This window comes from Aythya fuligula, chromosome 1 (assembly GCF_009819795.1).
Source record: "Aythya fuligula isolate bAytFul2 chromosome 1, bAytFul2.pri, whole genome shotgun sequence".
Classification (NCBI taxonomy): domain Eukaryota; kingdom Metazoa; phylum Chordata; class Aves; order Anseriformes; family Anatidae; genus Aythya; species Aythya fuligula.
This window is the reverse complement of record NC_045559.1, coordinates 193,382,158-193,400,557: the sequence shown is the minus strand read 5'-3', so window position 1 is coordinate 193,400,557 and position 18,400 is coordinate 193,382,158. Positions and strand designations below refer to the sequence as shown.

Here is an 18,400-nt window from a genome sequence, read left to right as displayed (position 1 = left end):
TTTTAATGTTCTTCCAGGGCTGCAGACTTAACATAAATTCTGTGGCTTTTTTTTCTTTTAGATCAGTTAAAGCATGTTAATTTGTACTTTGTACAGCTTAATATATTTTATGACTAATACAGTGTAAGCAAAGACAAAATCTGAAATTCCCAAGTGTAAATGGCTAAATATTTCTCATGAGTATATTTCAGTGAGGTTATTCAAATAAGAAATGTGGTGAAACTGGAATAATACTAGACTCAATTTAAAAAAAATTCTAAGCTACAAAAAAGTGGAGATTATTTAAGTGTCTATGCTACACTGTCTAGTAATGTCATCAATCATACTTTGACTAGATATAATTAATTTTATGTGTTGTTTTGTTTTTGTTTTTGTTTTCTTTTTCCAGTTCTCTTTTACATTTTGCTTTCCATTCTTCTTAGATTTGGTTTATAAGATTTTATTTTATTTTAATGAAATATCTTGTGGTTAATTTGACAAAATATAACAGTGAAACTTTAAACACAAATTATGAAGAATCACCTTTTTACTCTTTACAAAATATTAATTAATATTCACCATGGATATGTGTTAAAAGATACTAATCCACTGATGGCTCCTTGTAACTTTATGAATTAAAGAAAAAGGAGTAAAATGGGGTTATTACAAACCTTTTGAAACAGGAGATTATCACAATTATCATCTTCCTCATCCCTAACTACAGAGGCAGCAGGCCTTAATCTTATTTATTAGCTGTAAAATTTATCATCATGAACTTTGGCTGCTGGGAATGGAGATATATTTATGTATTTTTCGTTTTCAGGATAACTATTCTTCCACATGGGAGCCTACGAATCCTGAATGCTTCTAAATCTGATGAAGGACGGTATTTATGCCAAGGTGTAAATGTATTTGGATCTGCAGAAATCATTGCATCAGTATCTGTTAAAGGTATGACAAAAAACTTTGATGTTATTGATGATATCTCATGGCTAATATTTGCATACATATTAAATCAACCAGATCATCACAAATAGATCCATAAAATTAAAAAAAAAAAAAAAAAAAGAGAGAGAGAGAGAGGAAGAAAAAATAAAAATCAATATCCCCTTTAACATATTTTATCTTTTGGGATCTCACTTGCTTTCTGAAGAGGGATCCCTTTTCTAAAGAGGATTGAATTCTGAAGGAAAAAAAAAAAATTGCATCAATGAACATTCTAAGGACTGAGTCACAATTAATTTTTAAGCCACATTTTTTCTCACTTTGTAGGTGACTTCTTATATTGCTTTTCATTTTAGATGTTCAATGGTCATCTTTGTATATTTATGCCTGGATTTTTTTTTATTATTTTTCATTTATTTTTTACAAGACAATACAATCACAAGATTCCAAGTGTTACAGCTTTAAAAGCAAGCAAATATATACATATATATATATATGTATGTATATTTCAGTATTTAGCACTATATATTTGAAAAAAAAAAAAAAAAAAAGAAAAAGGGAATAAATGCAGGGTCTGAGTAAACCAAGCAGAACTTAAAAACATTATATTGATGCCTTGCCATAACTAGACTTCCATTGAAATGTTCTTTATTCTTCTATATTTCAAGAACCAACAAGAATAGAGCTGACTCCCAAGAAGATAGAGTTAACAGTTGGAGAAAGCATTGTCCTCAGTTGCAAAGCCCTTCATGACAGCACACTAGATGTCACTTTCTATTGGACACTTAATGGGCAGCCAATTGACTTTGATAAAGAAGGTGGACACTTTGAAAGCATCAAGGCAGTAAGTGATCATACGTATGGTTTTATGTGTGCTGCAAAGTGATAAAAATTTATTTTACATGTTTTTTACATGATTTTTCATGCCTTCCATGTACAAAAGTCTAACAAAATTGAAAGATAACTTGTTTCACTAATGTTGGAAAGAAATTACAGCTAGAAGAGGTAGAAACTTCAGGTTACTAGAGTTAATTCTTCATCTGTTAGTATTAGTGAGGTACCTGTTGATCTTTGTGAGGGAACAGAAAGTAGTTTGAATCTAACCTTCCTTACATAATTCTATTGATTTCAATACAAAAAGGATGCTGCTATAAACTTTATCTTTCTTACAGATAGTATGGTTGTTGGAATGCCCTTACCTCCCAATGTTTTTATTTATTTAGCTCATATTTTGTTATCTGAATAACAAGGACTATGTTTTATTCTCCAGCCTTCTCTCTGCCACCACCATCCCTTGCCCACCTCTCCCCCCCGCATTCCCCCCCCCCAAGTAGATTCTAGCTATGCAACTGCTATTAAAGTTAATAAAAATCATATGGAAAAATATGCATACAAATTATATATACTAAAAACAAAAATAATTTAATATGATCAAATAGTATGATAAAGTAACACGAGTCCGTCCCATGTAAAACTGTTTGAACTTTTCTTAGTAGAAAGAAATTTCTTAATGTGAATGAGTATGGAAATAAAAGCTACAGACATTTACTTCAATTTAGCCATTAATGAAATGTAAATCAAAAGTCCATGCTATGTTAACAGAATAATGAACCTCACAAAGGTCAGGAACTTTTAAAAGTCAATGTGTCTAATTTGAGCACAATGTAGTAAAGTTAACTTTGCACTAGAAATCTTGTCAGTGACAATCAATTTGTTCCTCTGCTTGGCTTTATATGTCATACCGTATCCATTTTGTATGCGTGTTGGTGGTGAGGGATTTGCTTTTTTGTTTGTTTGTTTTTGTTTTGTTTGACTTCAATAAGCTTTGTCATTGAAAAATATTAGTAAGGTGTGAAGGTTCTTAGCGTACTTTTCTTCATCAAAAATCCAGTATTCAAAATCCAATACTAAATATTTAAGAAGGAAAAACTGTAACTTCCTTCCTTTTCTCTCTTTCTTCCTTTTTTCCTCTTTTACTTCAAATTTAAAACATCTTATAATTCAAGAAAACACCTATCCTTACTGTTTAAATCAAGTTATTTCAAAAAATTTGAAATCTAAAATGTGTTACACAGATCCTTTAGTACATTTGAGCATCTTCAAGTCTGTAAGTTATCTTCAAGTTATAATCACCAAGAAAAATCCTCAGGCTAGGAAATTACCAAAGACATTTCTCCTACCAAAGTAAAGCAAAATTAATTGAATTTATTTTATTATATGAACACAGGGATTTGTAAATCTTTTAAGAGTTCTTTCATAATTTCATTTCCACCACAGACAGCCGTCAAACTGATAGAATTAGGGTCCATTCAGAATGAGAACCTGAAGTAAGACATACTAGGACATTTTCAGAGAAATATTCATGCTGTCATAATGGAGTCAATGTTCAATATCTAAATGCCTAAGTGGATAAAAAATGGTTGCATAAGAAACAAAAATCTGTCATCTTTATCATCAGAGGCACAGAACCCTAACCATTTCCTAAATGCTTTTGTAAAATTTACTTTTTTTTTTAACAAATTGCAAACTTCAGCTGATCATAAAAGAAAAACAAGCTGAAGAGAAAGAACATATTTATTTTTTTTAAAACAGATGAGGGTCTACTTTGTCCTTATTAAGCCAGTGTTAAAATAGTGAAATACTATAAAGCTTTAAAGAAATAATAAAATGATGCCAAAATGATTTTTATTTATTTATTTATTTATTTTAAACTGGAGTAGCTTGATTTGTCTTTACAAGATTGCTCACACAAGAGATTGTCAGGCCATGCTTCATTTACTTGCATTCCTAAGTCATTTAAATGTCAAGACATTTCTCTTGTTTTTTTAATTAATTTATTTATTTTAGAATAGTAGTTTAGGCTTGGATGAACTAGAAGAGGGCTACTGACTCATAGTACTGATACCTACTGACTCATTACAGTATGGGGATAGGAGAAACACTCCTTTTCAGGACAGATGTACCAGAGCATGACCAGTTAGGACAATCCTCACTACAATTTTTTGAATGCTGTTGGAGATATCTGACACATCCTTCTCCCACTTAAAAAGTAGTAGTAAAAACCTGTGCAGATCTCCATTTATCAAAAGGCCTGCCTGTGTTGTCTTGAAATCAAGTTGTATCATAAGGTGCAAAACTCCAAAGTAATATTTGTGGATATAAGAAACTTTCTGTGTTTTGACAGACATTAGGGGGAAAAAATAATAAATAATAATAAAAATAAAAATTCTCATACCTATTCATTTCCAGAGCCTAGTTAATTATATCTCATTTACCTTTTTGTTAACTACATGAACATGTAAAATTAATCAAGAGGTTAGAAAGATAATCCTTTACTTAATTGAAACCTAAAAAATGACCATGTACTAGGGGAAAGCAACATAAAAAAAACCTCTTCTGTTTATCCCATCAGGTAATCCCATCAGGTAATCCCATCTATCCATTCTCAGAGTGCTACACAATGTGATAAAGACACTGCTTTAAGAATGCAGACTAAAGGAACTTGAACACTTGAAATCTAATAGAATTCCATTTATATCCCTTACTTTACATTTTTGGAAAAAAAAAAAAATGCATGAGTTGATCCTGCACAATATGCTTTTATTTGAGTACATCTAAGAAAAATAATATACTTTGTGTGCATGAAGTTCTATACACCCATTTTTACACTGACTCTTCATCAGATTAAAAATAAATAAATTGCTCGGGTTTGCTTGGGTTTTGTCTATATGTTTGAAAGCCTGAAAGATTGAACATTATTTGAATGGGGACTTTGTTAATAACAAAACCACTATCAGCTTCACAACACCAGTTGCATTGCTCACAGTATCACTGTGACAGCTCCAGGAGTTAAGTATGACAAACATTTTGATGCTTAATAAAGTGTTATAAAAGCTATAACCTAAGTAACATTTATTTGGATCATAGATAAATTTCCATTTGCTAAAATTGCATGTTCCTTACTAATTACAGTTAAAAGGAAAGGGACAAGCTTCTATTAATAATACATATTACTTTGCTTGGTTTAAAATTGCATTCTTAAAAAAAAAAAAAATCATACTGAGAACTATTTTTTATACAAATTAAAGGTGTTTTTTCTGTTATTTACTGAGCTACCAAGGATTTCATACCTATGGCAATTTAGGTAGGATAAGTGTTGTAAGGATGTCAAATTGAAAAAAGCTATGCTTGAAGGGAAAGAGGCAAAAATCCACTGGAGCGACTGTACTCTAGGACAGAAAATGTGCCAAATATTTTGCATGCATAACTCTACAACAGGCTCTGTAGCAGAACAATCATTCAAAGGGATACATATACCAAGAGTCCTTTGGCATCAGAAAAATCATATTTTGTCAACCAAAAGACTTGATAACATTTCAGGGTCTGTGGGGAGGTAATCTGTGTAATTAAAAAAAATTATGTTGAATAGAAGTTGAACTGCCAGAATTTCCTTCCAGCAACACCAGTGAGCACTTGAGCACAGAAAATATAAACCTGTTTGCATCTGTTAGGGTAACTTTGATTTTCTATCCTACTTTTTTGTTGTTGTTGTTGTTAAATCCAGAATTCCTGTTCAGAATTTTCTGTTTTTTGAGAAAAACAAAACAAAACAAAACAAAACAGAATTTACCTTATTTTTCTAGAGGAGGTATCTATTTTCTAGTTAAAGACATTTGATTTTATGAGTTGATTTTCAACCAGCTATCCTTATTCCAAAGCTGTGTTTGAAAGCTGACATTGTTTTTATGGCAGCCAAATAAAATAATTTATTGTGTTCATCTACATAATGGTAAGCAGCAACATTGCTCTTAGTGTCCCTCACCTTGACCTGTATGAATAACTTTCAGACTGAGGAAAGTGATTTAGTCTCAATATCTTCTTGGTCTTTTACCTTAACTGAAACTGCAACCATGGAAAGACATAAGCACAAATTGTCACATTATATTTTACTGCTATCATTTTTTTCCACATAGAAGTGAATTAAAATCCACTGTTTCACTTAGAAAAGGCTAGTATATATAAACTGGACAGTACATTAACCACCTTCTAGCACTGGAGACTTGAATATGATAACTTAGAACCTATGAGAGCATAACTTTGCATCTTTCCCTACATTTTCTAGTCTCTCCTTTGTTTGTTGCCTTGTAATGATCTTCCAGAAGATTAAAATTTCATTACCATTTTCTAAATAGGAAGCACTAAGTTCTACACTGCATAGTATCAATTAAAAGAGCAGGCTATTAATAATAATATATCTGCTCTTTATTTGAGATAAAAGCCCTATTGAATTAATCTCGTTTGGTTTTATTTAACACCCACCCATAGAAAAAAAGTAATAGTTGCCAAAAGTCTTGTAGAAGAGATATGCTTTATGAACAGGAGTTTTCTGTTTCTTGTAAACTTCATGGTCAGGGTGGGGTGAGGAGGTGCACACACAACAGAATAAGGATTGCATGTCAAAAAACTTTTTGTTTTATGACTGGTAGCTACTACTCAAAATCTGAACACAATGAAAACCATTGTCTGATACAAACTTTTTCCATGTGCTGCTTCCAGAATAAAACAGTCCCTGTGAACTGATTAAATTTACAGACATACCTGCATGATGCATTAAAATGGGACACTGAGCATTTCCCAAAATCAACAGTGTGTGAACTGATATGCCCAAATACTTGTAGTTTTGGCTATGAATAAAGAGTAAAAGAGAGAAGATGATAAGTAACATCTCTTACATTTCATTTTACTTTGGAACAGGGAGATAACTGAACATTTTGGACAATGTGACTAAATATCCTTGAAAACTGATTTCTATCAGAAAAATGATCATCATAAAAAAGTCACATCCTTAAAAAAAAAAAAAAATCATAACCTTATTCCATTAAAGTATTTCTGCCTTCCCTTGTTTACAATAAATTTATTATATAAAGGACAAAAAAAAGGGGGGGGGAGTTAAATACCAGATATTTCACAACAGCCCATTTTTTATTCTTTCCTCTCTTTCTTTGCAGCTGTTGCACCATTTAACTCTGTTTAGCCCAGTATTAATCTGGGCTGTAACAGCACCGCTGATGGTTTGAGCACCTGATCAATACTGTCTAATTTGAAGGCTCTGTGTAGCCTGTTTTTCACCTGCAGCTCTGCATTCTTGCTCCCAAGCTGTTGTCCAGTGTTTTCCAGAGCACCCCTGGCAGTATCTCTCCCTTGCATCATTCCTTATGCTGCTATTCACTTGTTCTTGTTCTTATGGCCTTACACTTGCAAACCCCAGTCAGGTTGCTATGGCAGGGTCATATGGAAAGCTCCCAGTAGTCTGAAAAACATCCCTCCTTTCATCCTCCTTTATTTCTTTCCTGTTTTATAGATCTTGATTAATATTAGGGGAAAATTAAAAAAAAAAAAAAAAAAAAAAAAAGAAAAAAGAAAAGAGGGAGGGAGGGGAGAACAGTGTGAAGTAAAATAAATATAAATCACTTAACTACTTAATAAATATTATCTAATGTATGTCCTGAAAAGCTTAACAGTCAAGCTGGGTACAACATTGGCTGTTAATTAACATACGCCAATCAACATTAACCAATTAACAAGATGAATGAACAGGTCTCAAAGAAAAGGTTAAGGCCAGGGGGGAAATGGCAAAAACTAAATCTCATCATTGTCTTCTCTGTCACCTACTGCACTGGAGAGAACCTTGAGAGGACAAGGGTTTCTCTGGCTGGCCACCAGGAGAAGTATTCTCTTTTCTTTTCCCTTTCTCTCTTTCTCGTGTTTTTTTTTGTTTGTTTGTTTAGAATCATAGAATCATAGAATATCCTGAGTTGGAAGGGACCCTTAAGGATCATCAAGTCCAACTCTTGACACCGCACAGGTCTACCCAAAAGTTCAGACCATGTGACTAAGTGCACAGCCCAATCTCTTCTTAAATTCAGACAGGCTCGGTGCAGTGACCACTTCCCTGGGGAGCCTGTTCCAGTGTGCAACCACCCTCTCTGTGAAGAACCCCCTCCTGATGTCAAGCCTAAATTTCCCCTGCCTCAGCTTAACCCCATTCCCGCGGGTCCTGTCACTGGTGTTAATGGAGAAAAGGTCTCCTGCCTCTCGACACCCCCTTACGAGGAAGTTGTAGACTGTGATGAGGTCTCCCCTCAGCCTCCTCTTCTCCAGGCTGAACAGGCCCAGTGACCTCAGCTGTTCTTCCTACGTCTTCCCCTCCAAGCCTTTTTTTTGTTTGTTTGTTTTCTTTTGATTTTTTCTTCTCTTAGGTGGCTTTCTTTCTCAGAGTTAAGGTGTGCCATCAGCTTTGAACCCAGCTAATAAATCTCTGTTCACATACAGCTGTCGTAGCACCCTTTGTGGTGTATGCTAATGAAATCCCAGTCATGTGTCTGCTCTTCATGTTTCCTGTTCTGATGTTTCCTTAAAATGTTACAATTGTCACAGCTGGATGCTATTTTCACTTCTATCATCTTCATCCACCACTAACACCACATCCATCACTAACACCATCACTACCATCACAAATTTTCAAATATTCAAATTTCAAATTTTCAATATTCAAATAATATATTTAGCTCTACAGTCTTCCTTTTTTAAAAAAATAAAAATAAAAAAAATAAAAATAAAAATCTTCAGCTTTAAACAAAGCACAAATATTCTATGTACTTCACTCTTTCCTTCCTGTTAATAGTAACTTCAGTACAGAAAACAAATTGGGGAATATGAGAGTAGGGACATTCTCTGTCCTGAAGATTTTCACTTCATATCCCAGCTTTTTTTATCACTTTTTTCCATTTTTAAAAAATATCTTATCTGCTTTTTTCCTTCTAAACTTCACAAAACTATACCAGTACCTGAGATATTCCTGGCATGCATTTAACTTCATCTCTTCTGTCTTTTCTCAGATACTATGAACTGAACTAATTTGCAGCAAGTCAAGCAGTACTGTAAAGTCCATTCTGTTCACCCCAACATCTATTCCTAACCAGCAGTGTTCACTCTAAACAACACTTTTCATTATTGCTGATTTCACTATGCACAGTGCTCAAAAATAATGTTACTAGAAAGTTCCATATTCCCACTTGAAGATCATCATGGATCCAAAAATCTGAAACTTTGAAAGCCACCTCTTTTTACAATTTCTTATAGATAGGGATATGTGGTGGTTTTACCGTGCTGGGCAGCTAAACCCCACAACCGCTCTCTCACTCCCCCTCCTTTAGATGAGGAGGGGGAGAAGTAAAGCAAAGAACAACTCACGGGTTGAGATAAGGATAATTTAATTAAAGGGAAATAATTATAATAATAAAGACTACCATGAACTAAACAATTTAACTAAGGGGAAACAAAAAGGGAAAGGGGAAAAGGGAGGGGAAAAGGAAAAATAAAAAGAAGGGAGGAAAACAAACAAATAAAATAAATGAAGGCTATATGGAAGTGCAGAGGAAAGAAATTACTCTCTACTTCCCACAAAAAAGCGATGATTGACCACGTCCTTGAAGCAAGGCCTCAATGCACGCAGCCGGTGTTCGAGAGGAGGACCGACGTTTTTACAAGGAGAGCCCACCCCTCCCCTCTTCTTCCTGTTTCCACCTTTTATTGCTGAGTGTGACACCACATGGTATGGAATATCCCTTTGGTTGGTTTAGGTCAGCTGCCCTAGTGATGTTTCTCTCCTCACTTTTTGCCCACCCCCTAAGAGGGTTAGAGAAAGGCCCAACGCTGTGCCACTGCTGCTCAGCAGTAGACAGAACACTGGTGTGATAACACTGCTGTTCCAGCTACAAGTACAGAGTACGGCACTGTATGGGCTGCTGCCAGGAAAGTTAACATTCCAGCCAGACTCAGTACATGATAATACAAATACATCAGGTATTCCTCAGTCAACCGGCACCAGCGTGGATACTATTATACCACCATTTTTGTACTGTTATATACCAGTAATCACAACAAACATTGACAATAAACTAATCTTTGTTCTGAATTTGTTTATATGATTAAATGATAGAACACACATTATAATTTTCCATGATCCTTATATCAACACAAAAATCTGTTGCATTTCAACACATTAAATATTTTCAATTCATAAACATCATGAGCAACAGGCAAGTGGTTGATATGCTAAAGCTAAGAATTTGCATAAAATGGCACCTTAATGTATTACGAACAGAAGTTGGCTTGAAGCCAACAATCCATCATAATGTACATTTAAATCATCAGTATAATTTAAAATAACTTCATTGTATTGTTATTTTTCATTTACTGTTGATGGTATAAAGCTAACATAGCCATGAGGTTGTTCTGTAGAATCATTATTTTACTTCAGATAAATTCACCAAAAATAAATTCCATTGCTAATCAAATATGTCAAACAAGCAATATTCAGCTGTGAAATCATTTTTTAATTTAGTCTGACTGAATTTCATTAATAAAGACTATTCTGCTAAATCCAATAATGTATGAGTCAGGAATTCACCTGTGTGTTAGCTGTAAAAATAGCTGATATATTTTAAATAAACTGAACAAGATAACATTAATAGCTGTGGTCTTTATTATTTGGGATCAAATCTCTGTCCCATTTAATTACAGAACACTGTTTTACTGATCTAAGCTTGTACAGAAGATGACTTTACAAAATGTTTATCTACTTTTCAAGCTTTTTATACCTCTTGATCATTCTCTTCTATGCAGAAACAATTTTTTCAGGAAAGTATCTTCACACCTGACTGTCAAGCAAGTGAGATGACATACAAATAGCCTCAGTAAACCCCTGCAGTCATTGTAAAGAACTGACTCAAACATGGGTTAGGTTTTCAACATAAAAGTTTTCCTGTAATGGTGATTGGCCCACTCTTTTCATTATTGATTTAACCTTGTGTTTTCTCATGATCTGTCACAACAGTCTCACTACCTTTTTACATATGTTCTTCCCAAGCAGGGAGACAATTTTCACAGCGTGGTGGCCAGATGGAGTTCCCAAGCCCAGTCTTCGACACAAGTGATAGGCAGAGTTTCTAGACCCCAGGCCCTTGCAGTGCAGAAGCTGTGAGCTGCAAGTTGCCAAATCATTTCAATTGACTACCTAGGATTTTGAACTACCTTGTCTTTTTGTCCCTTTCGCTGAGACAAAGCGGGGCTACATTTACAGAACTGCATCTGGAGTGTGGAAGGGAAGTATTATAACCAACATAGAAAATTAGAGGCATTAGAAACAGGTGAAATGAATGCTAGGATTCTTTCATGAGGAGAGAGTAATGTAAGTTTCTTTAATGTATATTTTCCACATATGATTCCGTAGTTTGAATAGATGTAATGAGCTTTTTAATTATCAAACCAATGTTTAATTCTTCGATGGAAGAGATAGGAAGTGAACAACAGACTTACTGGATGCTAAAAAACGGCTTGGCTCTGTAACCATGAGCTCCATTTCAAGAAGGTAGATTAAAGATTGTTCTTGCACAAAGCCTTTAAAAGAAAAGGTGGGATACTGAATGAACCACCTTGGTTTGGAGATAAAAACACAACAAATGAATGGACAGATTAATGGGGAGGTTTCCTAGCAACCAGCTCAAGATAATGAACCCAGTCTCAAAGGAAGAATAAGTATAATTCTCTCCACTTTAAGAACCATATGTAAAAGTTGCTTCACTGCAAAGCAACTCACAGTCTCTTAGGATTTATGAAACAGAGAGGGAAAAAATCCACATACAGCTTCCTTTCAATAGTGATGTGGAAAGGCTGAAAACGTATTAATTCAACAACAAAAAGTTCTCAGCAAGGCCTTCCCCTTCCTCTTTCCCTTTCCCTTTCCCTTCCCCTTCCCCTACTTTAGGGCAATGGGTGCAAAAGACAAAGGATAACGCAAAAAACAGGATAATGCTCATTTAACTAAATACAAATATTACATACTCCTTGGAAGTATCTCTATACCAAAAGCAAATGCTATGTAGAGGTTGCATCAGCTTGTGGGAAAGAAAAAAAAAAAAAAAAAAGAAAGAAAGAAAGAAAGAAAAAAAGTCAATACTTGTAAACCTAAGTAGATACACTGAAGACATAACTATGACCTCAGATAACATATCACACTGGAACAGTAAGAATAATAGATTCACGCAGTATTCATCACTGGAGCTACCCAAAAACTGATGAATGGAATACTCTGGAGCATAATATAAATGACACAATAATTTGTTGTCCCAGAAAGAAGAACTATTAGTCATGACAGATAGCATAGTAGCTGTATTATTATTTATTTGTTGGTTATTGAAGGCCCCAAAAGTGCTCAGTGTTGCAGTAAGTGCCCAGCTGATGTTGGCCTTGAAAGTTAATTTTACCTTTCCTTAAAATCATTAGAAGTTGCCTAATAAATGTTCCTTAAATTTGTTAAAATACAATATATATTCCACACAGTAGAAGTTTTTACTGAATAAATACAAATACTTTTGATACTTGGCTAAATGGGTAATAAATGATATTCAGAACAACAATGAATATAGATTTTTTCTAATTAAATGCTTCTTTGATATAATGCATGTATTGCAAAATGTGCTCTGTTGAAGAAGAGCATAAAATTAGTGGAATTAAATGCAGCTTTCCAGAATGTACACTTAATAAATTGGAAATTTAGATATTGACAAAGAAATTTAGACACCACTAATTTTGGCTTTCGTTATATTAAAACCACGCTGTCACAGATAACTCAGGCTGTTCTGAGTCACATAGTCAAGATGCAAACTCTTTCTACACTACTTGTAATCACCTGTTCTGCATCTTCCCTAAAGAGGAGGGCAAGGCTCTGCTTTTGCTGAAGCATTACATGCTTCCCTGCTTAACAGATTTTTTAAAACTGGATTGTCATCATTCAGATTTAAACAAGCAACTCCAGTGACATGTTATAGAGATTGTCTTAAGATATGGAAAGCCAGCACATCAGTTTGACCACCAGAATTTTTTTGTAGTCTTGAACTTATAACAGGATAAGATCATCAACAAAACGATACATGAACCTTGACCCACTGGTATTGTAATGTCTTTACTTTCAAATTCTCATTGTTTTTAATCCAGTCTAAAACTCTAGTCCGGTCTTACATGTGCCAACTGTTTGGCCACAGCCTCTTCTTCCCTGGCTTTGTTCCAGGCCTAGGGAAGTTCAGATACAAAGCTAATTTTCAAAATAGATACAACTTATGATTATCCAAACAATTCTCTATTGACATTAGTGTAAATAATCAACCAGATAAAAGGGAGTCTCTATAATAATCACCACAAAATAATGGCCTATTACTATGGCTTCTAATACTTTTCCTAAATAAACAAATCCTTTCATTCTCAATAATGAGGGCTGCTTTAAGGGTCAATATGAAAGTCCTTACATTCCAGTAGACGAGAATGAGCATAGCAACAGCATAGCAACAATAGTATAGCTCTCTTCTACTTAGCCTTTACTTAGTCTTTCTGTATATTGTGAAGCCTTTGTACAAAACAAGGATAAAATCTAGGAATACTTAGAGTTATGAACTGTTTTATCCCCAGAGTAAAGTTAAATATTGCCAAAATCTTACTATATAATATTTTTTTTTCTAAAATTTATATATCTTGCATAAAATAGGAGAAACCTTAAAATTTGTAAAGACCCTTGATACCACTGAACAGCAAATAGTATTTTCTTTTTTAGAGGTCTTGGTCAAACATAGTTCCTAGTTATCTAAATGGAATCTAAAATGTCTCATCATTTACCATGATAATGAAGCTAATGTCTAAACATATATCCATCTGTATTAAACATACCAAATGTAGTATTCTTCCACTTGCACAAACAATGCTGGTTGTACATTCTGTTGTGCTGTAATAAATCCAAGTGTTTCACAGGCTTCCATTTTACTGCACAGCTCTCTACTTAGAGTGATGATTTTTCCAATAGCTGCTTGCCAGCCCAGCTACACAGGTATGCATATGAAATGCATATATCTTTCCTGATTAAGAATATTATGATTCATATTGTCATGAACTCTCAGGAAGACAGTGACAGTCAGGTTTTTTAAGAGCTTATGAGCAATGAAACCAAATAATTGCTATCTATAATGTTTTTCTCCCCACTTGACAACAAAACACATAAATTATATCCAAAGAAGAGAGAACAAAAGTGGACTGATTCTGGCCTTACCTTTCTAATATTGAAGGCTTTGTACTAGAATCATTAATCATCTTGAGCAACCCATTTCATTGGCTAGTAAACTCTGATGTGCTAGAAAAATGTGTATCCTGAAGTTGACTCCTGGTCATGCATGTGCTTTTACAGCTGCAGAGCACTCATCACTGTGATTTCTGGAATGCCAGAGCAAAAATACAGGAATTGTATTACGACCTGGTAATGAGTAGCTTGCTTCCAGCAATATCATTCTGAGGACACTTCAGAAGGCAAAACACTACCATTATATACACACTTCTTACATTTACAGGGTTATTGAGCCATAGATCATTCACTCTGGTGTCAGTAATGTTCTTGACCTGCTTCCTCTGTTTTCCTTCCTTCCATGTGAATATGCTTCAGTAGGGATTTGGCCTTGGTGCTGTGTGGAATACAACAATCCCACTTCCAAAAATGTAAATGAGGAGAAGATTAGTTAGCCCTGAAGTGGGCAGCTGGACTAAATGATCCCTTGAAGGTCCCTTCCAACTGAACTATTCCATTCCATTCCATTCCATTCCATTCATCAGCTAAAGAAGATAAGGCAAGATATTGTCCTGAAAAGGAGCTGCTCTTCCCAGAAAGGAGAAACTAGCTTTTAAAAGATAGATCTTGGAATCGATCTTATTTAACCTTGACATTGGCATAGAAGTACAAGAATGTGAATGACAATTGCGTGGTACAAAATTGCCCAAATTTATTTGTTTATTTGTTTATTATATTACCAAAACAACAGATGACAAAAATATCGCAAAAGAAAAATTAGATGGGTTTGAGAACTGAAGTCATAAACATAAATTTAATACTTCAAAGTGCAAGGTCAGATACATATGGGATGATGGTTATAAAGTGAGAGCTCATAAAGTGAGAGCAAATGAAGATCTGAGTGTATCTACCTACCTGACTGCAGAATATGTGAAGAAAAAAAAAAAAAAAAAAAAAAAAAAAAAAAAAAACAGAAAGAAAAAACAGGCAAATAAATACAACTTTAGTCATTCAGGATAAAAGTGACTCAAATTAAAACCTGGGGAAACTGTCATTCAAGGAGAGACTGACAATCTTTTCTTGGTTAGCAAAGTAAATAAAATCTGAGAAGAGAAATACTCAGTAAATGTTTCTTAAAGTGAAACACCGAAGAGAAGTATATAAACACCTGTACATAATATATAACATATAGTATTATACCATATAAGGCTATATTGCACTGCATTACATTATACTACTTTATATAAAAATATATAACTATATATGAAAATCTATTACTCTTAATATGTAATAATTAATATGCAATAATGTAAATATAATTTAACATAACATAAATAGGCAATATATGTATATGTTGTATGTATTTATTATATATTATGTATATTTGTTATACTATTGTAAAAAATGCAGTGTACATGATGTAATACATTTTATATAGCATAGTGATTTATTATATAAACTCTACATGGCTCAAGAATATAATAGCAGTTTACATAATAGCTTATAATAGGAATAGTTGTACTTAGTAAAACTATACATTATTTAATTGTAGATTATTATAGATTATGTATCATATAACTTCTGTAATTATTAAAATGATATGTTTTATATGATAAGCAGTGTAATTATAATTCTATTGTACATGTTAGATTTACATATCATACAGAGTAGCAACAACAAGAAAATTTAGAGATATCTAATATGTTTTAATCTTATATTTAATCTGTTAAAAACGTTTCTCTTTGACTCAATAAAAAATATTTTGACAGGAACAAAAATATATATGGCTATTAGCTATATGTAGCTAGCTAATATATATGTACATATTGCTAATGTTTACCTTAGAATTACAAATTTTTCAAGTATTTTCAGAACACAGAATTGAGAAAGTAAACTGTAATTGCTACATCATATCCTCAGGGTGACTTCTGTTCACCCTTACATGATCTTTCCTTAAGTAGCTACAGTATTATAACTATCTGTGGACTTGAGCTCACTACATCTGATGGAATAAGATGGAATGACTAAAGTAAATTTTGGATATAAATGATTTTGTATATGTAAAATCTAATATTATCACTTCCATTTACGAAATAACACAGAGATTCTTACCTGTTGTACTTTTCAATTTTCTGATCATGGTTTTGGGGCATTGCAATTACTGTTGCCTAGAATGATGAAAAATAAAAATCTGAACTGGTTCTCTTTGTACATATATCTACGGATTACATGTTTTAGATTTAAATATATATAAATTTCATCAGGAAAAATGAAAATCTGTTTATATTTCTTTGGTCTTATTTAGTATTAATTTCCTCTTGGTCAATAAAATCAATTAACATTTTGTTTCAATTTATCTTAATTTCATTAATGTAGAGATATATACTCCTAATGTCACTGCATTGTAGGGAAGAGGAAGAGAGAGTCCTTCGTTTCTAAGACTACCTGTTCAATGTTAAGGATTACATCAAAAAAAAAAAAAAAAAAAAAAAAACCTGTTTGGCTCCTTAACAAATTTCTTTATATTAGTTTGGAAGCATTTTCTTTGAGCATGCAAATATTCACAGAGTGTTTTAAGCAAAGTCAAAGTTATTAAAAACATGAAATCCTCTTCTTCAATCCCTATTAATAATTGTATAAGAAAAGTGTTCTGATAATCCTCAAAGAGAGTATTAAGGCACACCAGTGTAAGATGAAAGTTGCAGCTGTGACTTTCTCACACTTCACAAAACACCTTTATGAGGTACCTTGAACACAGAGATATACTAAACTTTAAATGGACCCTTCATCCCTGTTTCAGCAAGCGTCCTCTGCAGATCTGATGATCAGGAACATCCTCCTGATGCACGCTGGGAGATATGGCTGCAGGGTCCAGACTGCAGCAGACACCGTGTCAGATGAGACGGAGCTGCTTGTTAGGGGTGAGTAGCCTCACAGTGCCCTCTGAATATGCAGGCACCAGAAATCACTGTACCAGGGAATTAAAATATGTGGGCTTTAGGGACTGCACGGTATTGTGACCACCAAAATTTGGCTACATCTTTAGGCCTGGGTAATTTTTTAACCTGAATGTTAAATTCCACTGAACGTTCCTGATTACATGCAGGAACGCATGGTCGATGTTCTGCAGGATCTCATATCTTAACCAGGACACCAATTGGCCTGCAATAAAGCCAAACTTTAGCATAGCACCATATGTATATTCCTTTATGCTGAGTATGTCTGCACTCTGTGTGTGCATGTGTATGCTCAGTGCACAACAGGAGCTAAGGACTTCTAGTCCACTTACTGGCAATACAACTGGGGAGTGTTATAATGACAAAAGGCGTGGATCCCTGCTAGGTAGCACAGCTGGGTAACCTCGCTTGGAGTACACGGGTTTTGAAAGTATAAATTGAGGTAGATATTTCATTAATATTTGAAAAACTCTAGATAAAAATAAATCAAAATTATTTAAAGATTATAATCTTTCAGAAATATTTCTTCTATCGCATTCCACTACTTCTTTAGTTTTGATGTTTTCATATATATCACTTTTAGGATGAATATATGCTTGAAATGATAAAGAATGCTTCTGGCTGATGCAGGGCTTTTCACATTTTTATGGGAGTAGCTGCTAAATATTTCCATAAAGTTACTTTAAGGACCATCATCTTTCTATAAGCTATGGCATAACTGGGCACTTCAACATAACGCTGGTTTAGCTGCCTGAGGAAATCTGAGTCATCCTTGTGGGTTATGCAAAACTTGTGTGTTACCTTTACCTCCCTGAGACAAGACGAGAAAGCTCTATGGGTAAGCAAGGCTATCTCAACTTTCATGTCACTGAATTTGTTAAACAATAAAAATCTTTTAGCTTACTACTATCTAGGACACTACAGACCAGCTACTACATTGTTTTATTGAAGAATACCAGTTATATATATGAGTTTCTTGAATTTGAAGTAGAAAATAAATATTTCTCTGAGGAAGAGGTTTGAGATGAAAGTAAAGTGCATTATAAGCAGTATCAGAATGTATGTACTCAAGTGTCTCATTACCGTGCCACCTTGTTGATGAAACTAAAACTATGATGGCTTTGTAATAGAATTTATATTGAAATATACTTTAATTACAATGTTCTACTTCCCTCATTTCTATGATTGGATAATTCTTTTTCTCTATCTATCTCAGCTTATACAGTGCACTCAGTAGCCTGCAATTTGACACTCTCTGATGATCCCAAATTTCAGCACCTTTCAAACGTCTTTAGGTTTAGCTTTTGGAGATACTGGGCATTGCTGAGCAAACAAGATCAGTAGCAACAGATGT

At 33.9% G+C, this 18,400-nt stretch overlaps 1 protein-coding gene across 2 annotated transcripts in view; it reads left to right on the top strand.

The window, feature by feature from the left end:
• The window catches only part of CNTN5 (contactin 5), a 692,218-nt gene that overhangs the window by 622,729 nt on the left and 51,089 nt on the right, over window positions 1-18,400 (top strand). For both annotated transcript variants that reach the window (XM_032205142.1, XM_032205150.1), the window contains exons 14-16: window positions 803-930; window positions 1,593-1,768; window positions 16,890-17,010. In XM_032205142.1, coding sequence (XP_032061033.1) covers window positions 803-930; window positions 1,593-1,768; window positions 16,890-17,010 — 425 coding nt within the window. The remainder of the gene's footprint in view (window positions 1-802; window positions 931-1,592; window positions 1,769-16,889; window positions 17,011-18,400) is intronic.